This window comes from Myodes glareolus, chromosome 4 (genome assembly GCF_982192425.1).
Source record: "Myodes glareolus chromosome 4, mMyoGla1.1, whole genome shotgun sequence".
Lineage (NCBI taxonomy): Eukaryota > Metazoa > Chordata > Mammalia > Rodentia > Cricetidae > Myodes > Myodes glareolus.
Genome location: NC_142029.1, coordinates 83,867,209 through 83,894,958, shown reverse-complemented (window position 1 = coordinate 83,894,958; position 27,750 = coordinate 83,867,209). Strand labels below are relative to the sequence as shown.

Genomic DNA, 27,750 nt, shown 5'->3' with positions numbered 1-27,750 from the left:
CTCTGAGTTTGAGGCCAAGTTCCAGAACAGCCTTGATTACATAGTGAAAACCTGCCCCACTCCAGAAAAAGAGTGTTCACTATGATATTGTCATATATATGTAATGTATGTATGTTATGCTTTGGTCACATTGATCAAGTACTCTCTTTTGTCTCCTTTTCCATCCCTTTGGTCCTTTGTCTTTTTCCAGACTCCCCATATGCTCTCTCTCCTCTTCTACCCCCCCTTGCTATGGCACATCAAAGATAATACATACTCTAGACAGCCAAGGCTGTGGACAGCTAACAGCAAGCAGGCTTTCCACCCCTCCCAGCATCCCCTCAAGGACTGGGGTGCACTCTGGCTTCAACGAAGAGTCTGCTAGTTCCCCTTCATGGGAAGTCCCTACTGTTGCTCTTAGCTTCCAAAGTGCCCAGGTCACAGGTGTCAGCCCTCTGCATCTTTCCTGGGTTTGGTTCTGGAAGATCATGAGCCCAGTTAGGTCTCAGGATTCACTTTATGACTCTGACCTATTGCTGCTGCCGTTTAAAGAGCAGACCAGTCACTCAGACCTAAATCCTCCCGACCATCCCTAAGAGGGAAGGCAGTTCATTTCATCAACTTCGTTTTGCTTGTTCGTTGGCTTTTGTTTTTAAAAAAAAACCTGGGCCAACACGTTAGGTTATAGCTAGAAGCCACTGGTGAAGGTGCCTGGACCTCTGTCTTCTTTTGGTATTCTCTCCTCCAAGCCCTGCTCTGCTCACTCTGTCCCTGAAGCTGCTGGCAGCCTCTAGAGAGGAGGTTGGGGGCTGGGGGAGCCAGCCTTGGCTTTAGCAAGCCTCCTGCCTGAGAGGGTGGTGGTGGTGGTGTGTGCGTGGGGGGGGGGGGGGAGGGTGTCCCTGTGGCACTGACGCCTGTTTTGTTTTGTCCTGTAACTCTAGATTCTGAAACTTACCTGTGGACCACCTAGAAGGGGAGAGATTGCTTTTTTGCAGTCACTCAAGTTGCTTCTGGTATGCCCAGTCTAAGCCGGTGAGGGGATGCAGCCAGCCCACTCTGACCTTCCCTCAACCCGTAACTCCCAGTCTCCAAGGAGACAAGAGCTGGTCCACCTTCCTGAATGCCACACACTGCCCGACTCCTGAGTATGGGAAAGTTTCAGGACCAACATCCTTAGCCACAGGTCCCAAAGGACACACCCAGTCCCAGGTCTTCCCTTAACTTGGGTTCAGTGCCCTGAATGGGCGGGACCCACAGCTGCTTCCCTGGCGGGCGCGCACGGGCTCCCCTGGGTCCTAGTGCTGCCTGTCAGACATACTGCCGACCAGGACAGTCGCTCATTCGCAGCTCCAGTGCAGGGTGACCTGCAGCCACCGGGTCGGCCATGAGGGGCACACCCCTGCTCCTCGTCTTTCTGTTCGCCCTGCTTCGGTGGCGTGGTGAGTTCTTTTCGGGGAAGGAGGGAGGGACAAGGGTCGTGGTGTGGGAGGAGTGGCCCGACCGGCTGGAGCGTGGGCGGGGCAAGCCCTGTGGGGTTGCAGGCAGGCCTGGGTGGTGGCCAGGTGAGGTTTGGGGTCCCCACCACCTTCCTCTGCACTGCAGGTCACTATCGATGGTGAGTGTCTTCAGGCTAGGCAGTTCAGCTCTGTTCCGGCGCTAAGAGATCCCCACCAGGCCCGCAGAGGATCTCTTCCTCTCCAGTGAAGTGACAAACTTGCCAAACTATAAATGTGTGGGAATAAACCTGCTGTTTGGCAAGAGAGTTCATCCCAACACCACCATCCCATACGTGGAAAGTATTTTTGCACTTTGGGAAATCACATATATGGCAGGCACTGCCTCCTCTGGTTCCCTAACCCTGCTTAGCTGAAGGCAGGTTAGTGAACTTGGGTCTGCACTTCACAAACCTATCATAGACATTGGAAGACAGACCTGCGCAGCCCTCATCCCCAGGTTCAGCTCAGACATCGTGAGAGTCGTTTCTTCCAGACTCAGTTGCCCTACCTAAATTCCAAGGTACTGTGTAGCTTCTTTGTCTCCCACCTCACACACACACACACACACACACACACACACACACACCTGTGTCTGAACCAACTTATCTTCTGAGCCCCACGGAACCCCGAGGACCAAGGCTGCATCTTCTGTCCACAGAAACCACCTCCAGAAGGTGCTAGAACTGGGAATAGTGAGCCATTCAAGATTTCCTGTTCTTAACAATTGGCACAGTGTGTATTATGGCTTTGGGTCCCTGCTGGGTGCCCTTATTCCATTACCCCCTCTCAATTTCCGTATCTGTTCCACGGCAACAATCTGCCTTGCCTGTCATCTGGCAAACATTTGCAGTATTTCTGAAGTGCGATCCCACTAGGGTGTCTGCATCTTCCTGTATGGACTCCTGGCCCTGAGCGTGAGGGATCTGAATCTCTATAAATAGGGCTTGGGACTCTGCTTTTGTGTAGCTGGGTGATTCCTACCTGTGATGGGAGAAGCACTGATAGTCTATGGCAAATCTCTTCTAAGAAAGCGTTTGGCCTTTCTAAGATGCTTCCCTTTAAAAGCACATACCTTCACCTGAGGAGCCCTGCCTTTCAGATGCGCACTTGCCAATGAGAGTCTATTAACCGTGACATCCCCAGACAGTAAATAGCTTTCCACTTCTTGATTGGATTTGCATTCTCAGACTGGACACACCACAAATGTTTACAATTCCACTACAGTCTCTATCGGATCCTTAACCCCTTAAGGATCCACTACAGTCTCTATCAGATCCTTAAGCCCTCCTGCCAAGGAAAATCTACAAAAGCAAGACCCTGGGCAAAGGCCAATGGGGCCACTTTTTACCAGCATCCTTGTATCATGATGACCTCTAGTGGTGGCTTCTCTGCTTAACCATTTAAGAATTTGCTCCAATGAAAGCCCTACTGAAAGCCCTGCCAGTTCCTCAGAGGCTGGGGGTGAGCAGGCCCGTTCCCTATCTTTTATCTGACAGACTCTGGTGAGCATTAGGAAAAGAAGGCAACTCCTAAAAGTGTCCTATTGGGGCACCCCTCCACTTTGTAGGTGAAACAAAGGGATGCATTCCGGTTGTACCAGCCCTGCTTATAAGCCATTCCACCCCTCCGTGTATCCACAGACATACTAACAAACATGCACCCATGATAACCTTAGCAGGGCAGCCTCCCTCTGGGGCAAGTTGACAGGGGTCAGGGAGGGCCTCTGTGTTAAAGAATTCCCTGGACATGGATGGCATTGTCTGACTTGCTAGGAGTCCTAAGCGGTCTAGGCCAGTGGTTCTCAATCTTCCTGATGTTGAGATCTTTTAATGCAGTTTCTCATGTTATGGTGACCCCCAAACATAAAATTATTTTTGCTGCTACTACTCCATAACTGTAATTTTCTATTGTTATAAATCAATTATGTAAATGATATGTTATGTAAATATCTGATATGGAGGATATCTGATATGTGACCTCTAAAGGGGTCATGGCTCAGAGATTGAGAACCAATGGAGTCCATAGCTGGTCTATGAGATGGGAAGAGTCTGTGAGTCAGATGAATACTAAAGAGAACGAATTGAAGGTGACGAAGCTAAGTACCCCAGGTGGGCTCAGAGATCATGCATAAGCCCCCCCCCCCCATTACCCGCCGAGCAACCTGGAACCTTTGGTCCAGTTGCCCCAGCCTTCTGGGGCAGCAGAGATGGATCCAACCTCCCCTGACATTGCAGGACTGGAGGCTGGGAATTGCAGAGCCTACCCCAGTGCTGCCAGAGAATGCCAGGTAGATCTAGATAAGTCAGATTCCTCTCTATGAAATGAGAGGTCATCCTAAATAACCCAAAGACTGTAAGAGGGACCAGGTATCTCCTGTATAAATTGGCCCCAAGGGTATTTAAGCTGGTGGCCTGTAGAGAGGGAATTCAAGATGTGAGGAGCCAAGCTCAGCCTCTAGTCCAGACATCCGCTGGACAACCCTCCCACCCGACCCCCAACTCAGCCTGGGGGAGGGGCAGCAGGCAGCAGGTGTGCCGGGAGCATCTTTCTCAAGGCACTAAATATTGCATCTGTTCTAGATAGGCAATGAACTGGAAAGTGCATGGAGCAGGCAGGGCAGCGGCTGCTCACGTAAACATGTGGCTAGCCCAGCCCCCACCCAGAAGTCCACCTCACATTTGCTAGACTGGAGTGATTCATGTTCTAACTACTCTGGCTCCGTCCAAAGAGGGGCGATTTTGGGAAGATGTGAAGGCTCTTTAGGGGAAATATAATCAGACTCCTGGGCTTGGTGAGACAGGCAGCCCCTCACCAGTACCCCCATCCCCACCTCTGTAGCTGCCTCCTCCTCTTTTAGCTTTCTGCCTGCTCTCCTGCCCCAACAGTGTTTCCTCCTTCCACCCATCTCTTGTCCTGCTCATCCAGTTCCCATCCCCCACTCTTTCTGACATGGTGTCCTTAAAGATACCATAGCACACAACCATGTGTATGTTGGAAAGTATGTTGGAAATGAAAGTCCTTACATTTCACCTTCCCTCCCAAACACATGAGGGGCAGATGAAACAAAGACCCAGATACCACTTGGCAAGCAATCGAGGATGCACAGGGAAGACGGCATGGGGTGTGAGTGCTCCGAGGGATGACGGCTGCCTGGGGCTCCAGCTCTGTGCTGGAGCTGGTCCTGAATGTGGCTTAGAGCCAAGAACTCTGTCTTACCAGAAAACAGCTGCCAGCTGGGCCACTCCATTTGGTGTCTCAAAGAGACCTTGTGTTCTATAAGTCAAAGTTCAGATCCAAAACAAGCTCCCCTAGACCCACCCTGTTTTCTTTCTTATTTTCTTTTTCGTGTGTGTGTGTGTGTGTGTGTGTGTAGTGTTGCAGATGTATATTGGTGTCTTTCTTGAGCACTCCCTACCTTTATTTCTTTGAGACAGGTTCTCTCGCTGAACCCTAAGTGTAACATGATGGGGGCCTGTTTGTTTGGGGGTTTTTCTGTTCCGCCCTGTCCCCCAGCTATTTAGTCCCAGAGAAAAATCACACTGAGATCTCTATAAAGCTGACTGGTCCGTTAGGTCAGGCTTCTTACTGGCTAACTCTCAAATCCTGATTAACCCATTTTTCTGATCTATGTTAGCCATGTGGCTCAGTACCTTTTTCAGTGGGGCAGCTCACATCTTGCTGCTTCAGTGATCTGCGCAGGAGTGGCGAGAGAGCTTCCTGTCTGGTTTTCCCGCCTATACCTCCTGCCTGGCCAATCAGCATTTTATTTAAAACATGATTGACAGAATACAGACAATTCTCCCGCACCACCTAAGCTCACTAGTTTGGACTAGACTGGCCAGCCAGTAAGATTCAGGGATTTGCCTAGTTCTGTTCCCCACCCCCTCGCCAGCCAAGGCTATTTTGTGTGGGTTTGGGGATTCAAACTTGGGTCCTCTTGCTTGTGTGTCAACTCCTCTCAACTTACTGACAGGCCCATCTTTTCCAGCCCGAGTTTGGCTTTTTATCCTCCTCTGGGAAAATGCTACCACGCGCCCAGTCTTCAGACAAGCCCGCATTTCAGGACATGTCCTCAGTACAAGCTGCCCACATGCCTCCCTTGGGGGCCGGGAACGGCCCCTGGGGTTTGCAGTTAGGTTATCCTCCGCACACAGCACAGCACCTGGTACAGACTCCACTCAGGCCTTTGGGTGTTGTTGGGCTGGGAAGTCCTGGCAGAAGAAGGAGTGTGCTCAAAGACCCAGAAATGAGATGCGGAAGAGGCTGGCAGTTGAATGGCCAGAGACAGAGTCTGGGGTCAGTGAAGGTAGAAAAGTGAGGGGGAAAATATAAGGCGAGTAAAAAGAAGCCATTGCTAAGGACAAAGGCCTCAGGCCAAGCCAGAGCATTCTTGATTTAACCACCTTTAGCTCAGAGAGGCTGTGGGTGGGGCAGAACCCCCTCCCAGTGTTCTGCAGGGAGACTACCTGGCTATGTAGAGGCAAGCTAGGGCAGGTGATATAGGAAGAACAGGGAGACTTCCGGGACAATCCAGGGCAGGAGAGGTAAAGGAAGGCAGCCAAGAGGGGAAACAGGAGGGCAAACAGGGAGAGTTGGGGAGTAGAAAATATAGGGCTTTGCGGCCCTGTGGGGAGAGGGAGAGGGAGAGAAGACAGGAAGAAACAGATGCCTGAGCTTGGGCCTGGGTGTCTGGAGCATGGAACACCGTTCACTTCCAGGAAGAGCTGGAGGAAGTGGTCTGGCCCAGAGGAAAGAATGACCCAGGCAGGCCTGCTGGCACCTACTCCCTCACCACAGTCCTGAGGGCTCCTGCTCTCTGCTTCTCACAGCCCCCGCCTCTTCACAGCTGCAGTAGGGTTCCTCTAGACCAGGGCCCGGCAGGTCTGACTGTATGATTTCCCAGGGGACTGCCGCCTGGCCAATGCAGAGGAGAAGCTGATGGATGACCTCCTGAACAAAACCCGCTACAACAACCTGATCCGCCCAGCCACCAGCGCCTCTCAGCTCATCTCCGTCCAGCTGGAGCTATTATTGTCCCAGCTCATCAGTGTGGTAGGTGCCTGGGCCACTGTGGCTTGAAGCTTAGCAGAGGACACAGGGCTTGTTTCTGATGGCCCTCGGGGCCTTGGGGAAAGCAGTGAACCAGGGTACGGGACTGGGAATTAGATGATTAAAATGCTACTTCTGACCTTGCCAGATGGGTAACATCCCAGACCGCTAATCTTTTCCTCTACTATTTCTGAAAACATATATTAGTGTACATATTTGATCGACACAGAGTAATTTTCTTTCATGGGATACAGTGGGACACTGCATTCATATATGTAAGAACCATGTCCAGGGTCATTGGCATACATGGAACTTCAGACATTTGTAATTTCTTTGTGTTGGGCATATCCCAGATTCCCTCTATTGCTATTTTGAAATATCCATTTAATGATTACCAGCCATCAGTACCAACTGTGTGTCTTGCTATCCAGCTCCACCCCATGCCCATCTCGCCATTCCTCCTCCCTGGCACAGCCTGTTGTAAACAAACACTCAACACTACTTTTCAGACAATCAGGCCTTTCCCTCATATCTATGTGCTAAACAATTTACCTAAACCATGAACGTGCTGAGCAGCCTTCCAGGTTAGGATCCTTTCAACCAAAAATGTATCGTCTATCCACATGCTGTTCTTCTTGCCTGGGATGCCCTGCCCTGTCTGTGCACCTCTGACTCATGGTTGGATTTGAAAACCCACACTCTCAATAGCAATGAAAAACGTCTTGTCATGCAGTAAGAGGACAGCCAGCTGAGAGTGGCTACAGCAGAAAGGTTGTCTATCACTATCCCCTAACCAGGAGCAGACCGATGCTTGCGGTGTTGGCTAACTCAATAATTCAGTGATGTCAGGAATCTGGGGTATTGCAGTGATGCCAATAGCTATGGGAAATCTTCCGGATCTCTTTGGGACAACAGCAACAACAAAACTTTCTCAGAGTCCTGCCCTCTTGATAGACACGTCTCATTGGCCAGGGTTGGTAACTCACATCCAAGCCTAACCAATTATTGGCCAGAGAAATAGAATTACGTAAGCTGGTTTAGATCTGTCAGTATGTGGCAAGGAGGCTGGAGAAGGTCCATGCTGTGTAGTTGTCAAAGAGGAAAGGGTCAGGGAGAACTACTAGGTAGGCATCCTGTGGGCCCATCATGGACTCTGCTCACCAGGTCTCCAACACTCATTGACTCCAAGCTTGCTAGGGATAACCTCCCATATGGCTAATTTAGTGGGGGAAATAGGAACAAGGCCAGGAGAAGTGTTGGGTACAGAGGTTCAGGGGTGGGGCTGAGAACTGTGGATGAGGATCCGGACAAGCCCAGGAAGTGCTACAGGTGTAGTAGAGAGGGTGACAGCCTTCCAGGTGTCAAAAGCTGGGGTGAAGCAAGAGAGGATGCTGAGGAAGGTGAAAGAGATCGGAATTTCCTCCCCTGCTCCCCACAGCTGTCTTAGAGTAGGGTTGTCTGAAGGAACCTTCCCAAGTCCCAAGGGTTAGAACCCTTGCCCCTAGAAGCAAGTCTGAGGAAGTGAGCACATAGGTGCTGTGTCCAGCCATCAGGAGCTAACTGAAGAGATGGGCCTCCTCTGGGTAGTACCATCTTCCCTCCCCCCTCTCCCTGTAGCCCATGAGTCCTACATGCTCAGATTCTACCATCCGTAGTGCTTAAGAAGGCTTTGCCCAAATTGGTAGCTGCCTCTATCCCTTAGGAGGAAGCCTAACCCCAGAATGGGGAAGGCGCATACACCCTTTCCCTACCATAGGAAGCTGAAAGCAGTGAGGGCTTCTGGCCAGGCCAAGCCAACACTACTGTCTGAACATCCCTGACCTGCAGAGAAAGGCCTTGTGCTTAATCAGGCAAGGCAGCTGCCTGCTCTGGCAAGAGCAGACAGGCAGGCAGTTCTGGTCACACTGTTAGGCTCAGGCTGCCCCTGCCAGATCTGAGCTGTGGGCCCTGTGGAGTGATAGAGGCTTCCAGAAACAGGAGAGAGCACAGCCCTCAGCTTCACTTCTGCAAGCACCCATGTGGGCTGTCATAGTCCCAAAAGCCATGTCTAAAGGAGGTGCTTGGCTGTAGGAGGGAGGGCTCCTTTCTGGATTTTTGGGAGGTATTTGGTTGTGAGGAGGGAGTTTAAAGATGGACTATCTAGGGACTAGACAAGGGGTTTGTGCTGGAGGGGCAAGCAGGCTGTCCCCATGCTTCCTTTTGTGGAGTGACAGCCAGGGTCCTCTACTAATATTCTGTCACATGCAGCAGACTCTAGAGAGAAATGTAAGGGGCAAGGCAAATACATAAGAGAAATTTCTGGAAGATAGAAAAATCTCATATCTTGAAATGAGGTAAGAGGCTGGGGAGCCAGTTCTTTGAGGACCAGAAATTGGATCGCCAGAGCCCACTTAAAAGCTAAGCAGACACAATGTCTACCTTGGGAAGCAGAGAGAGAGAGAGGGTCCCCAGGGCAAGTGGGCTATGTAGAATAGCTAGAATCAGTGAGTTCCAGGTTCAGCGAGAGACCCTGCCCCACTAAGTAGAGACGACTTCTGTTATGAAGCCTGCGTATACACTTGCACATGTGTGCACCCATGCAGGCACACACAAAAACAAAACAATTTTTGCATTTGTGAAAACTGGTCAGGAAGTACCCTGATATCAGTGCGTTCACCGTGGAAACCATGACTCCACAGAAAACAGTGTCTTGTTCAGGGAAAAGCTCTCTCTATGCAGCCCTGTCTGGTCTTTAACTCAAGAGCCTCCTGCCTCGGCTCCCCGGATGCTAGGGTTATAGATATGCACTAGCATGCCTTGCTTAAAAATATTTTAAAAAGATAAATTAAGGTTTCCAGCTTTCATTGATGGTAGAGATGCTGAGAGATTAGCTCTTCTGGAGAAAATTAAAAGGGCTGGACAAAGTGCTGGAGGGCCGGAAGGGATCTGCTTTAAGGTAATCGGAGGCCTAGCCAGGACTTGAGTGGCTCGGCTCCAGAAGACTACCATGGCAGTCTATGGGACTTTCCCCCACCCTTGATGACTGGCCAACAGTGTCTGGCTGAGAAGCTAAGACCTAGAACAGCAAGTGGCAGCTGAGGAGCTGGGGAACTGGGCTGGTGCCTGGGTCATCCCAGGGCTGAAAGGATGCGGGATGGTGGTCTGGATCTGATCAAGGACTTGGGACCCTGACGGGGCTCCCAGCAGGGTCACCCTAGTACTGAAAATGAGCAACAGAAACAACAGAAGCTCAGCCCTCATAAGAGACAGTGTTCCTTTCAAACTGGCTCAGCTGGACTAGATTAGGGTGATCCCCTTTGCCTCCTGCTGTAGAGCCTCGGGAGGTAGGTGTGAGCAGGTGACACCTTGTAGGCACAGGGAATGGGGAGATGGTGCAGTCAGCCACACAAACATGAGGACCTCAGTTCAGATCCTCAGCAAGTTGTCCTCTGACCTCCACTCTCATGTCATGGCATGTACATGTATGAGCATACATACAAATAGATGAATGTAAAAAACGTTTAAACATTTAAGTTTTATGCTAAGTGTATTTTGCCATAATTTAAAATAAAAAGGACTTTTTTTGTTTTTTGAGACAGAGTTTTTCTTTTTCTTTTGTTTTGGATTTTTTGTTTTGTTTTTAGAGACAGGGTTTTTCTGTGTTGCTTTGGAGCCTGTCCTGGAACTAGCTCTTGTAGACCAGGCTGGCCTCAAACTCACAGAGATCTGCCTGCCTCTGTCTCTCGAGTGCTGGGATTAAAGGTGTGCACCACCACCATCCAGCAAAAAGATTTCTTAAAATGAAAATAGCTGTCATTAATATGTTCAAGGAATGATAATGGGAAATTTCTTGAGAGAGCTAGGAATTTTTAAGAGGAACCAAAGGTGATTTTTAGAACTCAAAACATATAAGAACTTTAAAACTCGCTGAAAAAAAAAACTTATCAAAATGAGACAGCAAATACACATCTTTTCTTCCTCCTCCTCCCTCACGACAGCCTGGACCGTGGGCAGGGTGACTGGAATCCCACTGGTCATCTCGAACTTGTAGATGAGGGCCACACCCTAGTGTGACAGCAAAGAGGGCTGGAAGGAAGCTGGATAGTTTTGTAGAGCAAACACACATATGTGTGAAAAATATCACATCGTGTACCAACCTTTGTCCTGATGCAGTTACCTAGTTGAATTGCTTGAGGAAGTGAGTACCATGCTGGAATCAGAACACCGGAAGTTAGTTATCAAAGAGGAAGCAGGGAAACATTTACAGAGAGCACAAGATGGAGTCAAAGAACTAAGGAAGGCCAAGAGGGCTGGGGCACAGAGTAAGGGAGTCCAGGGCAGTAAAATGAGGCTGGGGGAGTTACTCATGTAACCCTGGAGAAGAAAAGTGACCTGAATAGAGGTAAGATTGAAGGGGAAATAGGAACTTGAGCAAACTCATTCTTGCTGCAGGAGAAAGTAAATGGGGGAGTGTGTGTGTGCGTGTGTGTGTGATGCAGAATAGATTTAGATCAATTAGATTGTTCAGTGGTCCAGGTGAGGGATAGACGGTACTGGACCATATTGTGATAATAGAATTAATTTATTCATCCAGAGCTATTTACCAGGTATCCCACATATCCCTGTTGCTCACAGCTTTTGTTGTCTCCTTAGAGTCCTTGGATCCTAGTGGGAGGTAGGGCTAGAACACAGGATGACGGATGGTATCCAGGCAGAAGTGTTGTGAAGACAGTGCAGGGTGTGCCTGGTGAGGAGAGGCGGGGTGATAGTTTATGTAGAAAGGCTGGAGGTTTCTCTGATAAGGTGACATTTCTGAGACTTGGAAAAAGCTAAGTCAAAGCTGCATGAGTCTCCAGTGAAGGGAGAGAGTGTGTGCCAAGTCAGAGGTGAAGAAACAAGCAAGGCCACCGTAGGGCTGCAAATGCAGAGGCAGGTGTATCACAGGCCCTGGGTAGGACTTCGGCTTTTACTCTGGGTAGGAGCTTGAGAAATAGTAGATTTCCCAGACACAGAATCCTGGTCTAAGGAGCTGAGATTCAAGGGACTACAAGAATACCAGCTGGGGAGCTACAGCAGTTGTCCAAGCAACAGATAATAGCAACAATGGAGACGGAGAGAAGGGGACAATTTTGAGTTGTAGGAAATACACCTGAAAGGTTTGATAGACCAGGAAATGGTGTACCAGAACTTCCGGGGGTGGGGGAGAGGTGGGTCATGAGCTTTGTCTTTGATGTGCTGGGTGTGAAATATCTTTGAATTATCTAATATGGTTGGAATGTGAAATGGTCATGTATAAGAACACTTGGTCTCTAGCTAGTGACACTCATTTGAGAATTTGTGGGACATTTAAACAGTAAGGCCTGCCTGGCGGAAGTGGGCCACTGAGGTGGGTTGTTTATAGATGTTAGCCTGGCTCCTACTGTGGGTGTGAATACCTATCATCCATTACCACCATGTCCAGAACTAGCCACAGTTTCCACAGGAGAACCAAAGCCCCAGCTGCTCTGCCTCCCTTGCCATGAAACTGTTCTCCCCACTTAGCCACTTGTCACGCATTTGGTGTCAGTGATGAACAAAATACCTAATACAGAAAATTGGAACTGGGAAGCTGGCTTATTGCTGAGATAAACCTGACCAGGTTGTTCATAAGCCCTTGGAACTGAGTTACACAGGGAATTGGGGGGCAGTATGCATAGCTACAGAATCAGAGAAGCCTTAGCATGCTGTAACCGGAGGTTAGTAGATCATTTGGGTGAGACCAGAGGAGAGGGGGTGGAGGGAGCGATGGAGGGAAGAAGGGAGAGAGAGAGAGAGAGAGAGAGAGAGAGAGAGAGAGAGAGAGGGAGAGGGAGAGGGAGAGGGAGAGGGAGGGAGAGGGAGAGGGAGAGAGAGAGAGAGAGAGAGAGCGCTGACAGGAAAAACTAGGCTCATGAGACATCAGAAGGGAACAAAGATCAATTGGGAGCTAGACTACAGGCCATTTGTGCTATATTCTGGGGGGAAAAGAATCTGGTCTGTTTTGCCCATGTCCCAACTATTTGAATTTAGCTACATTAAAAAGTTATGAACTAAGTTGCTTGGCAGAGGAAATATGAAGGTAGTATAGCTTTCCTGTCGTGGCAGGGTTATTGTTTACTGTGTTTAATGGGCTTTATAATGAAAATTCAAGCCAAGAAGATCTGAAAAACATACTTGGGAGCGAGACTCCGCCCACTGAAGGCCCCAGCAAGTTCATTTGAAAAGAGAGAGCACCAACTAAAAATGCCTCTGCAGGGCTTTCCTGCTCAAAACTCACCATCCAGGAGAGTGTCTTCTTGGAGCCAGCCATAAAAGGACAGAGTTGAGAGCAGCTATGTTGGAAGGGGACCTTCTTAAGCTGGCAGCTTGGTCTTGGTTTGTCAGGAATGGAAGATGTGAGCGTAGCAGGGTTATGAAACCTTTCTCAAGGTTTCAGAAAGCTGCTGAGGCAGGCAGTGCATGGCACGATTGAACTCTCTGTCAGGGTCCCTGAGACACCTGCGTGAAGCTGCGAAGGTAAAGATTAAATTTCAGTGGAGGCCCTAGGATTTCGGAGACGGAGAAAACACAGAACACTCACCAAGGAAAACTGCAGGCCAGTGAGTAGGGTAGATCGGAGCCACAGAGCTGGAGGGACGGGGCTGTCTTCCACCTTTGGAACCCAGATGACAATAAGAGCTCCCGAATGCTGGACATGGAACTACAAGATTTTGGGTTTTCCCTGTAATGTTTCAGTCTTGCTTTGGTCCAATCTTTAAAGCTTTATTTTTATTTTATGCATATGGGCATTTTGCCTGAATGTTTGTACCTGCATCAAATGCTTGCCGTATATGTAGAGGCCAGAAGAGGGCGTGGAGCCCCTGGGACTAGAGCTACAGATGGTTGTAGGTCATCTTGTAGGTGCTGGAGATCTTACTCAGGTCCTCTGAAAGATCAGCCAGGGCTCCGAACCATTGACCCTCCTCTCCAGCCCCTTTGGTCCTGTCTGTCCTTGCTATGCGCCCATCTCTTGCTTTTTGGATGGGAATATTCATGCCATTCTGTGTTGGAAGTAACTTATCTTTTGATTTTACAGGGACTCATAGTTTAGAGAATATCTGGAACCTTAGAAAAGACCTCAGGCTTTTACAGTGTTGAAACCCTAAGACTATGTAGCCTTTTGAAGTTGTATCAAGTGCACCATTGCACCCTAAAATGGCCAGGAGCCTGCCTTGATATAGACTGTCCCACATGGGCTCATGTCTTTAAATACTCGGTCCCCAGGTGGCTACACTGAGAGGTCATGAAGCCTTGAGGAGGTGAGGAGATAGGTTGTCCTGAGCAGGCTTGTGGAGCGACGCCTATCCCCAGTTCTAGCTCGTCTGTCCCTTCTTTCCACCTGCCCCTACAGTATGCCAGACACCAGCTCCACATGAAGTCCGGAGCCCCAGCCACCACGCCACCCTCACCAGGAAACTGCTAAAATCAGCTCCTCTTCCCCTGGGCTTCTTGTCAGCGTGTGGTTGCAGCAATGCAAAAAGTCACTAATGCGTTACCTGAGAGCTATTTAAGTGACAGCTGGTCACACAGGTCAGGGGCTCAGAAGCGTTTTGAGGTAAAGCATTGTCCATTTGTGGGGGGCCTCTCTTTCCACATGAACTGATACCCTCATTTCCCTCCCCAGAATGAACGAGAACAAATCATGACCACCAACATCTGGCTGAAGCAGGTAAGCGCCTTGGAGGGTCCCCAGCCTAGGTGATGTTTCCTCTGGGGCTGCTCTTTGGTGACAGAGCGGACCTACAGGTGACGTGGCCTTGTCTGTGTTCTCAGGAATGGACTGACTACCGCCTGGCCTGGAACAGCTCCTATTATGAAGGGGGTGAACATTCTGAGGATCCCTGCAAAGCGTGTCTGGTTGCCTGACATCGTCTTGTATAACAAGTGAGTGATGGGGTGATTAAAGTTAGTGAGGGTCAGGCCAGAGCAGCCAGCCAGCTCTCAGGGCCAGCCATACCTGAGTTTAACTCCATTCTTCCTCGTCTACACTCCACTCAGACTTCTAGGCCATGGAGCTAGAGGACTAGAGTCGATGGAGACAGAGACTTCTGAGTGGGAGGGTGGGTAAGGAAGCCCAGAGAGGAGACAGGCCTTGTCCTGCTCAGGACAGCAGGGAGTGGGCCAGCCTTCAGACCCTCGGGCTAGTGCCCTTACTGTTCCTGCCTAGCTGTTTTGTCTTTTTGTGACTGGGTGGCTTTGTCAGAGTTGGGGGCTGCAACATTGACTTGTCATGTGTCGATACCGCTGGCACATTAGTGTGGTGGCAGTTATTTGAGAGGCTGAGGCAGGAGGATGAGGGACCCAGGAGTTTGAAATCAACCTGGGCAAAGACAGCAAGTGTGAGAGAGAAAGAATAGACAACCAAGGCTCAAGCAAGATGAAGAAGGTTCATAACTCATCTCTGCTGCTTATTAGTCTAAGGAGCTCGATAACGTCCTCCAGCTTCCCCAAGCCTTGCTTTCCGAGCTATAAAATGAGGAACACAATAGAAATGTTGCTTTCTTGGACTCTCATGAGGCTTTAACTGAGCTAATTCCGTGAGAGGCCTTTGGTGCCTCATGGTAGGGAGTTGCTGAGAAAAGCAGACCTGTTTCAGTGAGGAAGGCAGATAATCCCAAAGGACTCTTGGGGGCTATTGAGAACAAGCCAGTCTTCTTCTATAGATTTGGTGACGTTCTCCTCTATGCCCTGCCCCACCCCAGTGCTGATGGGACCTACGAGGTGTCTTTCTACGCCAACGTCATCGTGCGTTCCAATGGCAGCATCCAGTGGCTGCCCCCTGCCATCTACAAGAGCGCCTGCAAGATTGAGGTGAAGCACTTTCCCTTTGACCAGCAGAACTGCACTCTCAAGTTCCGCTCCTGGACCTACGACCACACAGAGATCGACATGGTCCTTAAATCGCCCACGGCCGTCATGGATGACTTTACCCCCAGTGGCGAGTGGGACATCGTGGCCCTCCCGGGGCGAAGGACAGTGAACCCGCAGGACCCCAGCTACGTGGATGTGACCTATGACTTCATCATCAAGCGCAAGCCGCTCTTCTACACCATCAACCTCATCATCCCCTGCGTGCTCATCACCTCGCTGGCCATCCTGGTCTTCTACCTGCCCTCGGACTGCGGGGAGAAGATGACGCTCTGCATCTCCGTGCTGCTAGCCCTCACGTTCTTCTTGCTGCTGATCTCCAAGATTGTGCCTCCCACCTCCCTTGACGTCCCGCTCATTGGCAAGTACCTCTTGTTTACCATGGTGCTGGTCACCTTTTCCATCGTCACCACTGTCTGTGTCCTCAACGTTCACCACCGCTCCCCCAGCACTCACACCATGGCTGCCTGGGTCAAGGACTGCTTCCTGCACAAGCTGCCCACCTTCCTCTTCATGAAGCGCCCGGGTCTCAAAGTTAACCCAGCTGGGGCCCCTCATCCCAGCCAGTTGCACCTGACCTCAGCTGATGCTGCCACTACCTCTGCCTTAGGCCCCACCAGCCCATCCAACGTCTATGGGCATTCCATGTACTTTGTGAACCCCGTCCTTGCCGCTCCCAAGTCTGCCGTCGGCTCCCACACAGCAGGCAACCCCAGGGATGCCCGCCTGAGGTCCTCGGGGAGGTTCCGGCAGGACCTACAGGAAGCTTTAGAGGGCGTCAACTTCATCGCCCAGCATCTGAAGAGTGATGACCAAGATCAGAGCGTAAGTCACCAGCCCTTCCCCTACCACCCGAGTAAGCCATTCCAAAGGGAAACGTTTAATTATGGCTTCTTGGGTGAGGAAGAAACACCGATCTTTCTGTGTTGTGCCTGGGTTCTCTCAAAGCCAAGTCCGAGATGGGGTTTAAGTACGGGTAGCTTACTTGTGATGTAACCCTAGGAAGAACACTGAGGGTGTAGAGAAAGCAAACCAAAGGGAAGGATATCAGTGAGCCTGCTGCAGTGGGTACAGCATAGAGACCCCCCAAGGACCCAGACAACTAGTCTCAGAATCATCTGGATGGAGGCTGGAGTCTTTATCCCCCAGCTCCCACCCCCTCCAGTTGTCAGGAGCCCTGGAATGTGATCTACCCTATCTTCCAGTCATGCCCAGTTGCCAGAGCAAGCCCCCTTTGTGGTAGAGGGAGCCCTGAGGTGGAGCAGAGAAAAGCTGCATGCCCTGGAGATGAGGGTTCTCAGTGGGTGTGAAGGTGGTTCAGCCATCCTAAGAGAGCACAGCTTGAGTTGGGTTGCATGGGGCATCTGCTCCTACCTTTTCAGAGTTGCAAAGAAGCCCTGTGAGGATCTATACCTTTCAGGAGCATAGAAACATCAGTTAAAGTGTTACTGCTACCAGGCTAATGCATTCTTATGTAGGGCGATAAGAATTACAGATTTTCTAAGTGAGGTTAAGTTCTCCTTCACAGGACACCTTGAGTTCTGATGTCTGTGCATCTCAACTGACTCCTCTGAGCCAAGGGCACGTGTGTTTTAGTTTCATTCTGTTGCTGTGACAAACACCACAATCAGCAGCAGCTTCAGAAAGAAAGGAATTTATGTGGCTTCTATTTACAAGCCACAGGAGCTCAAGGTAGGAACCTGAAGCCAGGCCTGCTTGCTCTTCCAACAGAATTACCCCTGGCTCACCAAGAAGAATAACAGAAAATCTTGAAGGAAGGCTGTTTGCTGACTCACTCACAGATTCATGCTAAGCTAGCTTCCTTATACAGCCCAGGCCACCTGTACAGGGAATGGTGCTGCCCACAGTGGACTGGGTCCTTCTATATCAGTTAACAGTCAAGACAGTCTCCATGGACATGCCCCAAATTCTCTCTGATCAGGCCAATCCCTCAGCTGAGACTCCCTTCTCGGGTAATTCAAGGCTGTATCAAGGTGGCAATGAAAACTAACTAGAATAATGTAAAAGGGAGATTTTATAATAAAAAGCTACACGGAGACCGTCATGGCTAGACCTTCCTATGCATTTCTCTACCTGAAAAAGTGTGCATCATAAGCCTGAGAATGTTCCCATTTCAAGGCAAATCCTCTCAGATCCCTCAAACAGCATTTTATGTTGCAACGTTGTGTCTCCCCACTGGCAGCTGCAGGAACAGAAGAGGATTCCTTCCTTCTTGCCCTTCTGCAATCCCTTCCCACCAACTAGACTCTCAGGAGAGAACTCTGGTGTTCAGTTAGTTAGCACCAACTGTAGCGCACAGCTGCCCAGTCCAGAGTCACACTGCGAGGAAAGCAGAGAATGGCTAAGAAAAGGAATAGTGGACCTGTGGGTCACTGGCCTGCTGCTCAGAGAGGAGCTCCCAGTCCTGCAGCAGCCTCACCTAGAACGTGTTAGACACCAAAATTCCTAGCCGGCCTCCAACTTGGAATTTTAACCAGATCTCTGAGGCCTCCTGGGCCCATTGCAGTCAGAAGCACACATGTAATTAATAATGCTAATCTTTCTTTCTTTCTTTCTTTCTTTCTTTCTTTCTTTCTTTCTTTCTTTCTTTCATTCCCCTCCCCCATCTCTGTGTAGCCTAGGCTGGACTTGAACTCCTGTAGCTAAAGGTGACCTTGAACTTTGAAAAAAAATACTAACTCTTTACCCTTAGAGCCAGCCTCGTTGTCAACACCTATTCGCTCCGAGCTGTGCTGTGCATCGCATTCCTTCTTGTGTGCATCAAGATTCATACTGAATCATCAATTCTCACCTGCTTCTGTGTCCTCTACCACTTCAGTCAAAAGCACACAAAGTGCTAATGGGCTTTTTGTTTGCTGGTTAGGTTGGTTGGTTGGGTTTTGTTGTTTGTTTTTGAGACAGTCTTTGATGGACCCCAGCCTGGTCTCAAACTCACTATGTAGCTGAGGATAACTGTGAAGTTAATACTACTCCTCCTGCCTGTGCATCCCCAGTGCCAGGATTTTAGGCATGCACCCCCACCTAACTTTGATTCTGGTACTGGTGATCAAATCCAAGGCTTTGTGCATGCCAGACAAACAACCATCACTAAGCCACATCCCCCGGACTGACCTTGGTCTTGATCTTCCTGCTCCTGTCTTTCAAGTGCTAGAATTACACTTTCGACTGAGTCAGGATTTCTGGAGAAAGCGATAGAAGCCACCTTTCAAACTCCTGTGGGGTCCTGTGCACATCTTGCACTCCTGACTGAGCTAGCAGCCCCCACCCTGAGCTCTTTTTCCTGAGGACCTTACCACCCACTTGGCACTGGTAGGCCTCGTCAGTTAATAAGGAGCCCCAAGAGGGAAGGAGTCAGACAGAACTCGGTGGAATTATAAACACTTGTGTTGTGTACCTGTGGCGTCAAACGTATCAGGTGCTCTGGTAGGAGTGGGCAGACAATCCTAACTCCCCCAGGAATCCTGGGAAGTAGCTTTTACTAGAGCCCATATTTCACTAATGGGAAACTGAGGCAGAGAATAATCCTCTGACTTGTCTGGTCACACAGCTGCCATCCTGAAACTCTGGGCCCCCTCTGAGGGTCTTGCCCTGCCCTGAGCATGTGAAGAGCTTGCTGACTAAGGGATTTCCTCGTGTGTAGTTAGAGATCTGTTTTTCCTCACACGGCAGGCCCACTCTAAGCCATCCCAGGAATGGTTTCTCATCCCCAGCACTTCTGCTCTCCATAATGACTAACTGGTCACTGTAAGTAGCACAAAACAGGAAAGATGGGAGCATGCTTGTTGCTAAGGCTGTCAAAATGAATTCTCCAACACTAATAACACAGTGCGGAGCGGCCGCTTGCCTTCCCGACCTTAGGAACAGGAACAATTCGTGTTTGAGGGAGTGGAGTTTGATCTGATTTAGGATTATCCTGGAGTATAACACACAACATTGATGAAGCCCTGGCAAATTGGGTCACTGACGTCAGCTTGCCCGTTGCTGCCTGGGGTTTCTAACTCCTGAGTCTTTCCTGAACACTCTCAGGCTGGAATGGAGGAGGGAGGGCAGGATGCTGGTCACATGACCACTCTCCGAGGGTCTCTCAGAGCACCGAGGAGGCAGGCACATCTATGGTGGTGCCTTTGGGTGGAAGCCAGCCAGGTTTCTGCTGGTGTCACACCCCACGGCTGGGTCTGAGCAGACGAAGGGTGTGCAGAGCGAGAGGGTGGGAATGCCAGAGAGTCAGATGATGAGGCCAGAGGAGGCGGAGACTTGATCACAGGAAACAGCAGGCGCTGCTGGAAATGAGTGGAACTCATTAAACTGTGGGGTTCCCAGGTGTTCTGCAAGCTCTTGTCAGGCAGGTGGGCCCTCATCTCCCTCTCTCCAGAGCCAGCCAAGATAGACAGTTTGGGGTAAAAACAAGAAGAGGAATCTAGTGATTCCCTGAACCGCAACCTCCTTTACCCATGACCAGATTTGGCTTTGAAATCCCCGTGTGTGATGTCTTTAGGTCTCTGTTTCTTCATCCATGGATTCCTCTGACAGTGGGTAAAATAATGGGTAGAAAATGTGTCTGCACCAACATGTGTACTCCCCTCCTTGTCAAGTCCCCCAAATACAGGACACGGACTACTTACATAGCATTTACATTACGTTAGGCATTCACATGGCCTATATAGGCCTATATAGGCATTGGAAATACAGGGGAGGATTTCTTGATGTCTTAGGTTTATATTGCTGTGATGAACTCCATCACCAAAAGCAACCTGGTGTAGAAAATTTGGCTTACATATCCTGAGTCATAGTTCACTGAGGGAAACCAAGATTGTAAGTCCAGGTGAGAACTGAAGCAAAGCCATAGAGAAAAGAAATCCTGTCCACTCGCTTGTTCCTCGTGACTAACTCAGTCTGCTTTCTTCTGTGACCCAGGACCACCTGCCCAGGAGTGGCCACACCCACAGTGGGCTGGACCCTCCCACATCAATAATTAACCAAGAAAATGCCCTGCAGACTTGCCTGCAAACTAGTAAGATAGAGGCATTTTTTTTTTTTTCAGTTGAGATTCCCTCTTCCCAGAGGACTCTAGCTTGGATCAAGTTGTCCAAAATCTAATTAGGATGCCTGAACTGTGTGCAAATATTGCACCCTTTCTGTGAGGTCTTGAGCAGCATCAGGGTTGCGGTGTACAAGGGGACTCTAAGGAGACTGAGAAACAACTGTCCAGCCCAAGTTCTGTGGTTCCGCTATGTCGTCCTCCAACCCTGGTCAGGTAGAGTGGGGTTGAAGAACACCAGGAAAAGCACCAAAGTTGCCTGATGGAGGCCAGCCTTGGACTCAGATCCTGCCACGCCTATGCATGATTCCAAGCCCTGTATCGCCTGTGGGGTCCTAGCCAACAGGTGAAGAAGGTGTGATTCAGAGGGAGGAAGTAGTGCTTTGTGCTTGACACCTGTAACCAGTGTCCCCCCCGGTCTGTCTGCAGGTCATCGAGGACTGGAAATTCGTAGCGATGGTCGTCGACCGCCTGTTCCTGTGGGTGTTTGTGTTTGTGTGTATCCTGGGCACGGTGGGGCTCTTCCTTCCTCCCCTCTTTCAGACCCACGCACCTTCCAAGGGCACCTAGGCTCCCCAGCGTGCCAAGGGCCCCTGGGTTACAGTAAGATGATGTGAGAAGCCAAGTGGGCAGTTCACTGCTTCCTCTGGGTCCCAGCTATTGAGGCCCTAAGTAAAAACGTGACCACTGGCAGTCAGCCCCATGAAACCAGCCACAGCCGTGAGAAGGACAAGGATGGCTAGCTTGCACTGTCCCCTCAGATGCCTTTGAGTAAGTTCCCAAAGGAGTGGGTTAGGCTGTGGACGTTCAGCCTGGCCTCCTTCCTTCCCTGTGTCTGGCCCTGGAGTCAGTCATCCGAGCAGCATCTGCTGTGCCATGTACCAAGCCATCACACGCCAGCCTGCCTTTCCATCCATCTCCCTCCACCCCCAGCTGCCCAATAGATTCCTGGCTCTTCCTCCATCTCCTCATGCTTCCAGATCCCCAGGTCAGAATCTCTATATCTGCTGTGGTTCCTGCCCAAATCCTCACACGCTTACTGCCCAAGGTTTTCACATGGCTGTTCTAGTCAGGGCTCTGCTCCCATAATCCTCTGCTCCATTGTCATGTCTTGTAGAAGCCTTCCCTAGTCGTACATTCCGAAGTAGTGTCTCCTATGACGGCATTAAACTTACAGCCTGTTTGAATGTCCCCCATTGGTACCTACAGCTCTTAGTTGGTGGCATACCAGTCACCTATATCTTGCCCATGGGAGTGTGTGCTCCACAAAACAAGGGCTTGAGACAGCGCTCTGCACACAGAAGGTGAAAAAATAAATATTTGTTGAATGAATGGATGGCTCCTGTTTTCCTCCAAACTCATGTGCTTCTTCTGAGTAGCTGTCCTTGGTCTCCACCTCTAGAAAGCGTGTCCTTCTCTGGACATCACTCTGGTTGCTTTCTGCCTTTACATCATGGTTGGTTCAGGCCTGTCTCTGTCACACACACACACTCACTCACGGTTAGTTCAGGTCTGTCTCTGTCATGTGGTTCAGGTCTGTCTTTGTCATACACATATGGTTGGTTCAGGCCTGCCTCTGCCCCTGTCTCTCTCTCGCTCGCTCACTCTCTCTCTCTCACACACACACATACACACACACACGGTTGGTTCAGGCCTGTCTCTGTCACACACACCGATCTCCATTGTTGACACGCAAGCAAGATATTTCTGGAATTAAGGAGACGATTGTTAAAATTTTAAAGATGTTTTGTCTTCATGTATTTGTGTGAACCATGCACATGCCTGGTGCCCCTGGGAGGCAGAAAGCAACTCTGGAATCCCTGGAACTGGACTTACAGACATGAGCCACCATATAGGTGCTGGGAATCAAACCTGGATCCTCTGGAAGGCCAGTCAGTGCTCCTGACTATCCCCGAAGAAGAATATTTTAAGGAGTTTTGTTTTCAGAATTATCATAAAGCTGACTTCTTTGTGTATAATCCTTTCAATTTTAACGAAGTATATATTTGCATAACCACCGCTGCCACTAGGGCAAAGGAAAGGGGTCTCACTCACGTTCTGCTTCTGTTCTGTAGCGTGTCATGCCCTGCACACTTAGCCCTGGCACCCCGTACCTTCCCTCCATCGCTCTAGTTCAGACCCTTCTAGCTTACTGTTTGAATAGAGACCTACCGGGTGTAACCTTCAGAGACGAGCTTCTTTCTGCTGCATATTTAAAAAGAACTTCCTGGGGCCAGTAAGACAGCTCAGTGAATGAGGGTACCTGAATTTCATCCCTGGAAGACATGTAAAGATGGAAGGAGAGAACAGACTCCACAAAGTTGTCCTTCGGCTTCCATGTGTTCACGCACCCACGTATGAGCATGCGCAAACACACACACACACAGAGTAAATAAAAATCTTTTAAAAAGCACTTTTATTGAAGTATAATTTACACACCATAAAATCCACTCATTTTCAGCGGACAGTTCCGTGAGCTTTAGTATGTTCATCATCTCTCTTTCACACTAACAAGGTCCCTAATAACCATCAAGGAAGTCTCTGTGTTCCAAGCCATCCCTGGTGGGGGGGCCAGAGAGGCCAACGGACCCCAGGGCACCTACCTTGTCACTGCCTATTTCTGGGACACCCAGGCTAGCAGGTGGCAGTGAGACAAAGGAGGGTTTACAAGGGTCAGGTGGAAAGCCAGATACTTTCTCTCTATGCTTCACTTTCTTATAAAAGTATTTATTTGCTATACGGGGGATCAAAACCTGGGCTTTTGCTAGGCAAGTCCTCTCCTGCTGAGCTGGAACCTCCAGCATTGTTCTAGGTTTTATCAAGGAGCATTCCTAGCATAGTCTAAATAAAGAGAAAAATATAAGACCTCCCATATGTCATCACCCGGCCATGATAACTCATCGCCAATATTGTTTTGACTCCAGTCCATCTATTTCCCCTTAACTATATGCTGTATGCATGTATTATACACACCAGTATCATACTGAAAATAGTTACTTTAAAAACATCAACTTCCACAGTCTCCTTTTGAGTTGTGCTAGACCTGGCCTTGTGGTGGTCCCCCAGCCGTCCTCGGAGCTGCTCGTGCCCAGGAAGCCCTGGCCAGAGATTTGGTCCTTTTGTCCTGCCACGGTGACAGTGCCTGCTCCAGTCTGGTCCTTTGCCTAGCGGTTTCTAGACTCCAGGGCAGCTCAGGGCGAGGCTGGGACCCGACGCCCCTCCCACCTCGGCGGGTGCAACTCTCGCCTCGGCCTCCCCGCCCCTCGGCAGCTCGCAGTGCAGTGTTTAGCTGCCCGGGCTTCGTGCGTTCCGGGGTCTCAGGTGCACGGGAGTTCGGCGACCCGAAGCCGGGAAGAGCCCTGCGGTCCCCGCGCCCGCACAGCTGGGCGTCGGCGGTCAGCACCCGAGTGGATTCCGCCCGGTCCGCGCGGTCTCCAGACATGGACGCTGTGCCGCTCTGGTCGCCGCTGTCGTTGCTGCTGCTGCTGCTACTGTCAGGTACGCGCGGGGAACGGTCGGGTCAGGAGCCCAGGCTGGCGGTGGGCTGGGGGCTCGCCTGTGCGAGGCTGCAACCCTGGCCCCGGCTTTCCACACCGCTTTGGCCACCAGCCCCTTAGAAGTCTAGGCGCCCACCTGCCTTGGGTCTCAGCGTGGTCCCACGCTTCTGACAGTGCACGCGCATCACCGTCCCTACCTCGCTGAGCCCCTTGGGTGCTTCCTTTGTTCCCAAGCCTCTCAGTGAGCGGAGGCGCGTGGTGAGCTCAGAGCCGGCCCTCTAGGTCTGAGCGGGAGTTAGAGGTTTGAGTCATGGTCCCGAACGTCCCGAACGGCACCCTGCTGCAGGAACCCGCAGTCCCACTTCCAATATCTGCCTCTTGCTTTGGTTTGTGAACCGTGGGAAAACCTGTGGCCAAAGAAGACTAAAGACTTGTTTGAAGCTGGAGCTGGACCAACGCTCTGGTTCTGGTCTCTGCACAATGACCGCTTTGCCTAGAGATCTTCGACATGATTGTTCCTCCCAGGCTGTCGCAGAGGCTCTAGGGGAGCCTGTTAGCAGGAAGTCCTTCCAGAGACCCTCGGTGACTGACTGGTGGATGAGGCAGAAATGCAGTTACAATTTCCTCTGAAGGCGGGTAGGGTCTGCACTTTAAGCGGGGTAGGGGGAGCTTGCATCATTACAGTCTGCACTCCTGTGAGGGGGCCCACCAAAATCACGGCCTGAGGAACCCGGGTTATACTTCCCCCAAAAGACTGTCCCTCGACTGACCCCCAGTACTGTAAGTAGGAAGCAGCCGACAGCTTGAGCCAAGATGTCTCACTTAGTTGGGGTGGGCTTGTGAACAAAAAAGGTGTCCAGGAGCCTCCGAGGTAAGGAGCTGGAGCGAGGACGTGAAGACAGCACTGGCAGAAAACCGTGGGCACCTTGGCTCCTAAGACGTTCATAACCAAACCCGGGCAGATTGTTGGAGGATGGAGGGAGGGGCTGAACTCTCCCACATAGTGGGAAGCAGGTCTGGCCTAGGGAGACCCTAAGTGGCCCTGCCCCTGTCCATGGGTTGGGTGAGTCATCTTTCTACCCGAGCTGCAGGGGTGCCTTGCTGGGAGTAGCAATAAAGGTTTGAGCCTCTAATAGTTCTTTCATTACTGTTGTTGTTGTTATTATTATTAAAAGCACAGTTGGGTGACTTATGTAAAGAAAGGTTAGTTTTATTAAGAAAAAATATCTGGTTCAGCTGGTAAAGACACTCACCACCCTGCCTGATGTCCTGAGTTTGATTCCCAGGACCCTCATGATGGAAGAAGGAGAGAGCTGAGTTTTAAAGGGTGCCCTCTGAACCCCACACACATGCACCCCTCTCTCATAATGTAATAAAAAAATTAAATAAGAACAAAGGTAGTCTGCTTAAATTTAAGAGAGAGGAGGAGAGGGAGAGAGAGAGAGAGAGAGAGAGAGAGAGAGAGAGAGAGAGCGAGCACTAAGACAATGGCAGTAACGCGCACAGAAGTGTGACTGTCTGAAGAGAGTCCCATCAAGCTAACAGTTCTTGAGTGCCTGCCACAGGTCCCTATACCAAGCACTTTACCCCCATTTTTGAGGTGCATTCATGCATACTCTTCATTTTGGTAAATTCAAAGGAAAAAAACAAGGTTCAGAGAGTTTAAGTTACTAGCCTAAGCTTACACAGCTTCTCATGTTTGCTGGGCTTCTAAGCCCCTGAATGTGTGGGACCTGGTAGAATTCTTGTCCTTCCTGAGCCCCAGTTTCCCACTTTGTAACTGGAAAGCATTATTAGCCTGGAAGCCCGGGTTTGCAGAGTGTCCAGGCAGATGGGAATCTGTAGGCAGGATGTCTTTGCCGAGAGAGGTAAGCAACCATTTCCCCAGGAACTGACAAGAATGCCTCCCTCAGTGGCCAGTGCCTCAGAAGCTGAACACCGCCTGTTCCAGTACCTGTTCGAAGATTACAACGAGATCATTCGGCCTGTGGCGAACGTGTCCCATCCCGTTGTCATCCAGTTTGAGGTGTCCATGTCTCAGCTGGTGAAGGTGGTAAGTGCTGGAGCCACAAGATGTGGCCGTGGGGTTCTCCGGAGCCTGCCTGGAGTCAGCCTTATTTCTATCATTCACCTGTCATCTTCAATCGCACTTTCTAGGATGAAGTAAACCAGATCATGGAGACCAACCTGTGGCTGAAGCAAGTACGTGCGCGCAGACTCTGTGTACTGCTGCCCCCTGGTGGTAATCGCTTTATTTGCTGATGGGGAACAAAAGGGGCTGCCGTCTGGACACTACTCCTGAGGACCCTAGTCAGGGTCACCCCACTGCTCTGAAGGATTGACTCCTCCCGTTACAGATAGACAAGCTACAGCCTGGAGAGAGAATTCTCTCCATAGTCCCACTACGAAATTGGACATGTTGGGCAGCGGTGGCTCACATCTTTGATTCCAGCACTTACATGTCAGAGACATGTGGATCTCTGCAAGTTCAAAGCCAGCTTGGTCTACATAGAAAGTTCCAGGGTGTGCACGCATGTGTGTGTATGAATTTGGAGGCCGGAGGTTGATTAAGAATATCTTCCTTGATTAGTCTTCACATCACTTATTGAAGCAAGGTTCTTGCTGAACTTGGAGCTGGATGATTCTGCTGGTCTAGAGAGCCAGGTTACCCTGGGAATTCCTTCTCCGCCCCCTGGGATTGTGAAATGGGAAGGTTGTGCGGGTGCTGGGGGCCCAGTTGTCACATTTACACAACCATTACTTTATTCACGGAGCAACCCCCTCTTGTCCCATTTGAGACAGGGTCTCAGTGTAGCCCAGTATGATGGCCTGGAACTTCCTGGACAGCTTAAACTGGCCTTGAACTCATAGCCCTCTTCCCTCCACCTCCTGCCCCTATGCCTGACCTGGAGAGTGAGCTCAAGGTATGTAAAGAATAGGAGTTTAATGTATGGAGCTCTCAGAAGTCCCAAAGGCTGAGCCTTGAACGTATTCAGAGAAGGCACTGATGAACGGCTCCGGATTGGCTGGCAAGGGTTGAACTCCCCTAGCCTTGAGGTCTGTCTTCCTAGGGCAGGGGCAACCTTCAGACTTAGCCCGTGCGGTCTGCCCCAAGTTGCTCCCTTGGTCCAACATACTTTGCCGCAGGGAAATGGCTCAGGGACCCAAAGCAGAGGTGGCCAGCCCGTCACTGTGATGGCCATGATTCAGTGTCAGGAGAAAGCCTGGCTGGTCCTTCCACTGCCTTCTATCTCCCCGCTTCCTTCCACCAGATCTGGAACGACTACAAGCTGAAATGGAAGCCCTCTGACTACCAAGGGGTGGAGTTCATACGTGTCCCCGCGGAGAAGATCTGGAAACCAGACATTGTGCTTTATAACAAGTAAGGAGCTGGCTGTCCCACACTCTGGTCGGGCAGACTGGGCTCTGTGTCCTCCAGCCATGCAATGGCCGGCCTTCCTTGGCCTTTCTAAGAGGATCTGTTTTCTGTTCCCTCTGCAGGCTCTGGGCATCCATTGTGTACTGGTTACCAGAGATGCCAGTGAGCCACAGAGCGGCAGGATGCTGAGTGTGGCTGGAGGAGGGAAAAGGTCATAAGGGAAGCTGCTGGGAGGAAATGTCATTAAAGTGGGCCTTGAGGGTCACATGGGATCTGGACCAGGGGAACAGCAGCAGGGAAAGTCCAGGGAGGCAGGAGAACGTGTCATGGATAGCTGCACTGTGGGGTAGAAGGCTGGAGGACCAGGGAGAGCCCAGTGTATGGTGG

General features: G+C 50.4%; 2 protein-coding genes and 1 long non-coding RNA gene across 3 annotated transcripts in view; 2 read left to right on the top strand and 1 right to left on the bottom strand.

Moving 5' to 3' along the window:
• Window positions 1-996: 996 nt before the first annotated feature.
• Window positions 997-21,819, top strand: Chrnb4 (cholinergic receptor nicotinic beta 4 subunit). Its single transcript, XM_048417437.3, is given in 7 exon segments — window positions 997-1,418; window positions 6,379-6,527; window positions 14,185-14,229; window positions 14,334-14,378; window positions 14,380-14,444; window positions 15,263-16,253; window positions 20,917-21,819. Coding segments are annotated over 7 exon segments (1,491 nt in total). The 5' UTR covers window positions 997-1,363; the 3' UTR covers window positions 21,058-21,819.
• A 1,057-nt stretch (window positions 21,820-22,876) lies between these two features.
• On the bottom strand, window positions 22,877-26,062 carry LOC146894495 (uncharacterized). Its single transcript, XR_015001648.2, has 2 exons — window positions 25,939-26,062; window positions 22,877-24,627 (listed from the first exon to the last, which is right to left on the bottom strand). It is a non-coding gene; the product is annotated as an uncharacterized LOC146894495 (long non-coding RNA).
• The window catches only part of Chrna3 (cholinergic receptor nicotinic alpha 3 subunit), a 13,898-nt gene continuing 10,002 nt past the window's right edge, over window positions 23,855-27,750 (top strand). The window contains exons 1-4 of the mRNA XM_048417387.3: window positions 23,855-23,985; window positions 25,898-26,037; window positions 26,142-26,186; window positions 27,257-27,366. Of these exons, the coding sequence (XP_048273344.3) occupies window positions 23,928-23,985; window positions 25,898-26,037; window positions 26,142-26,186; window positions 27,257-27,366 (353 nt within the window). The 5' untranslated portion in view covers window positions 23,855-23,927. The remainder of the gene's footprint in view (window positions 23,986-25,897; window positions 26,038-26,141; window positions 26,187-27,256; window positions 27,367-27,750) is intronic.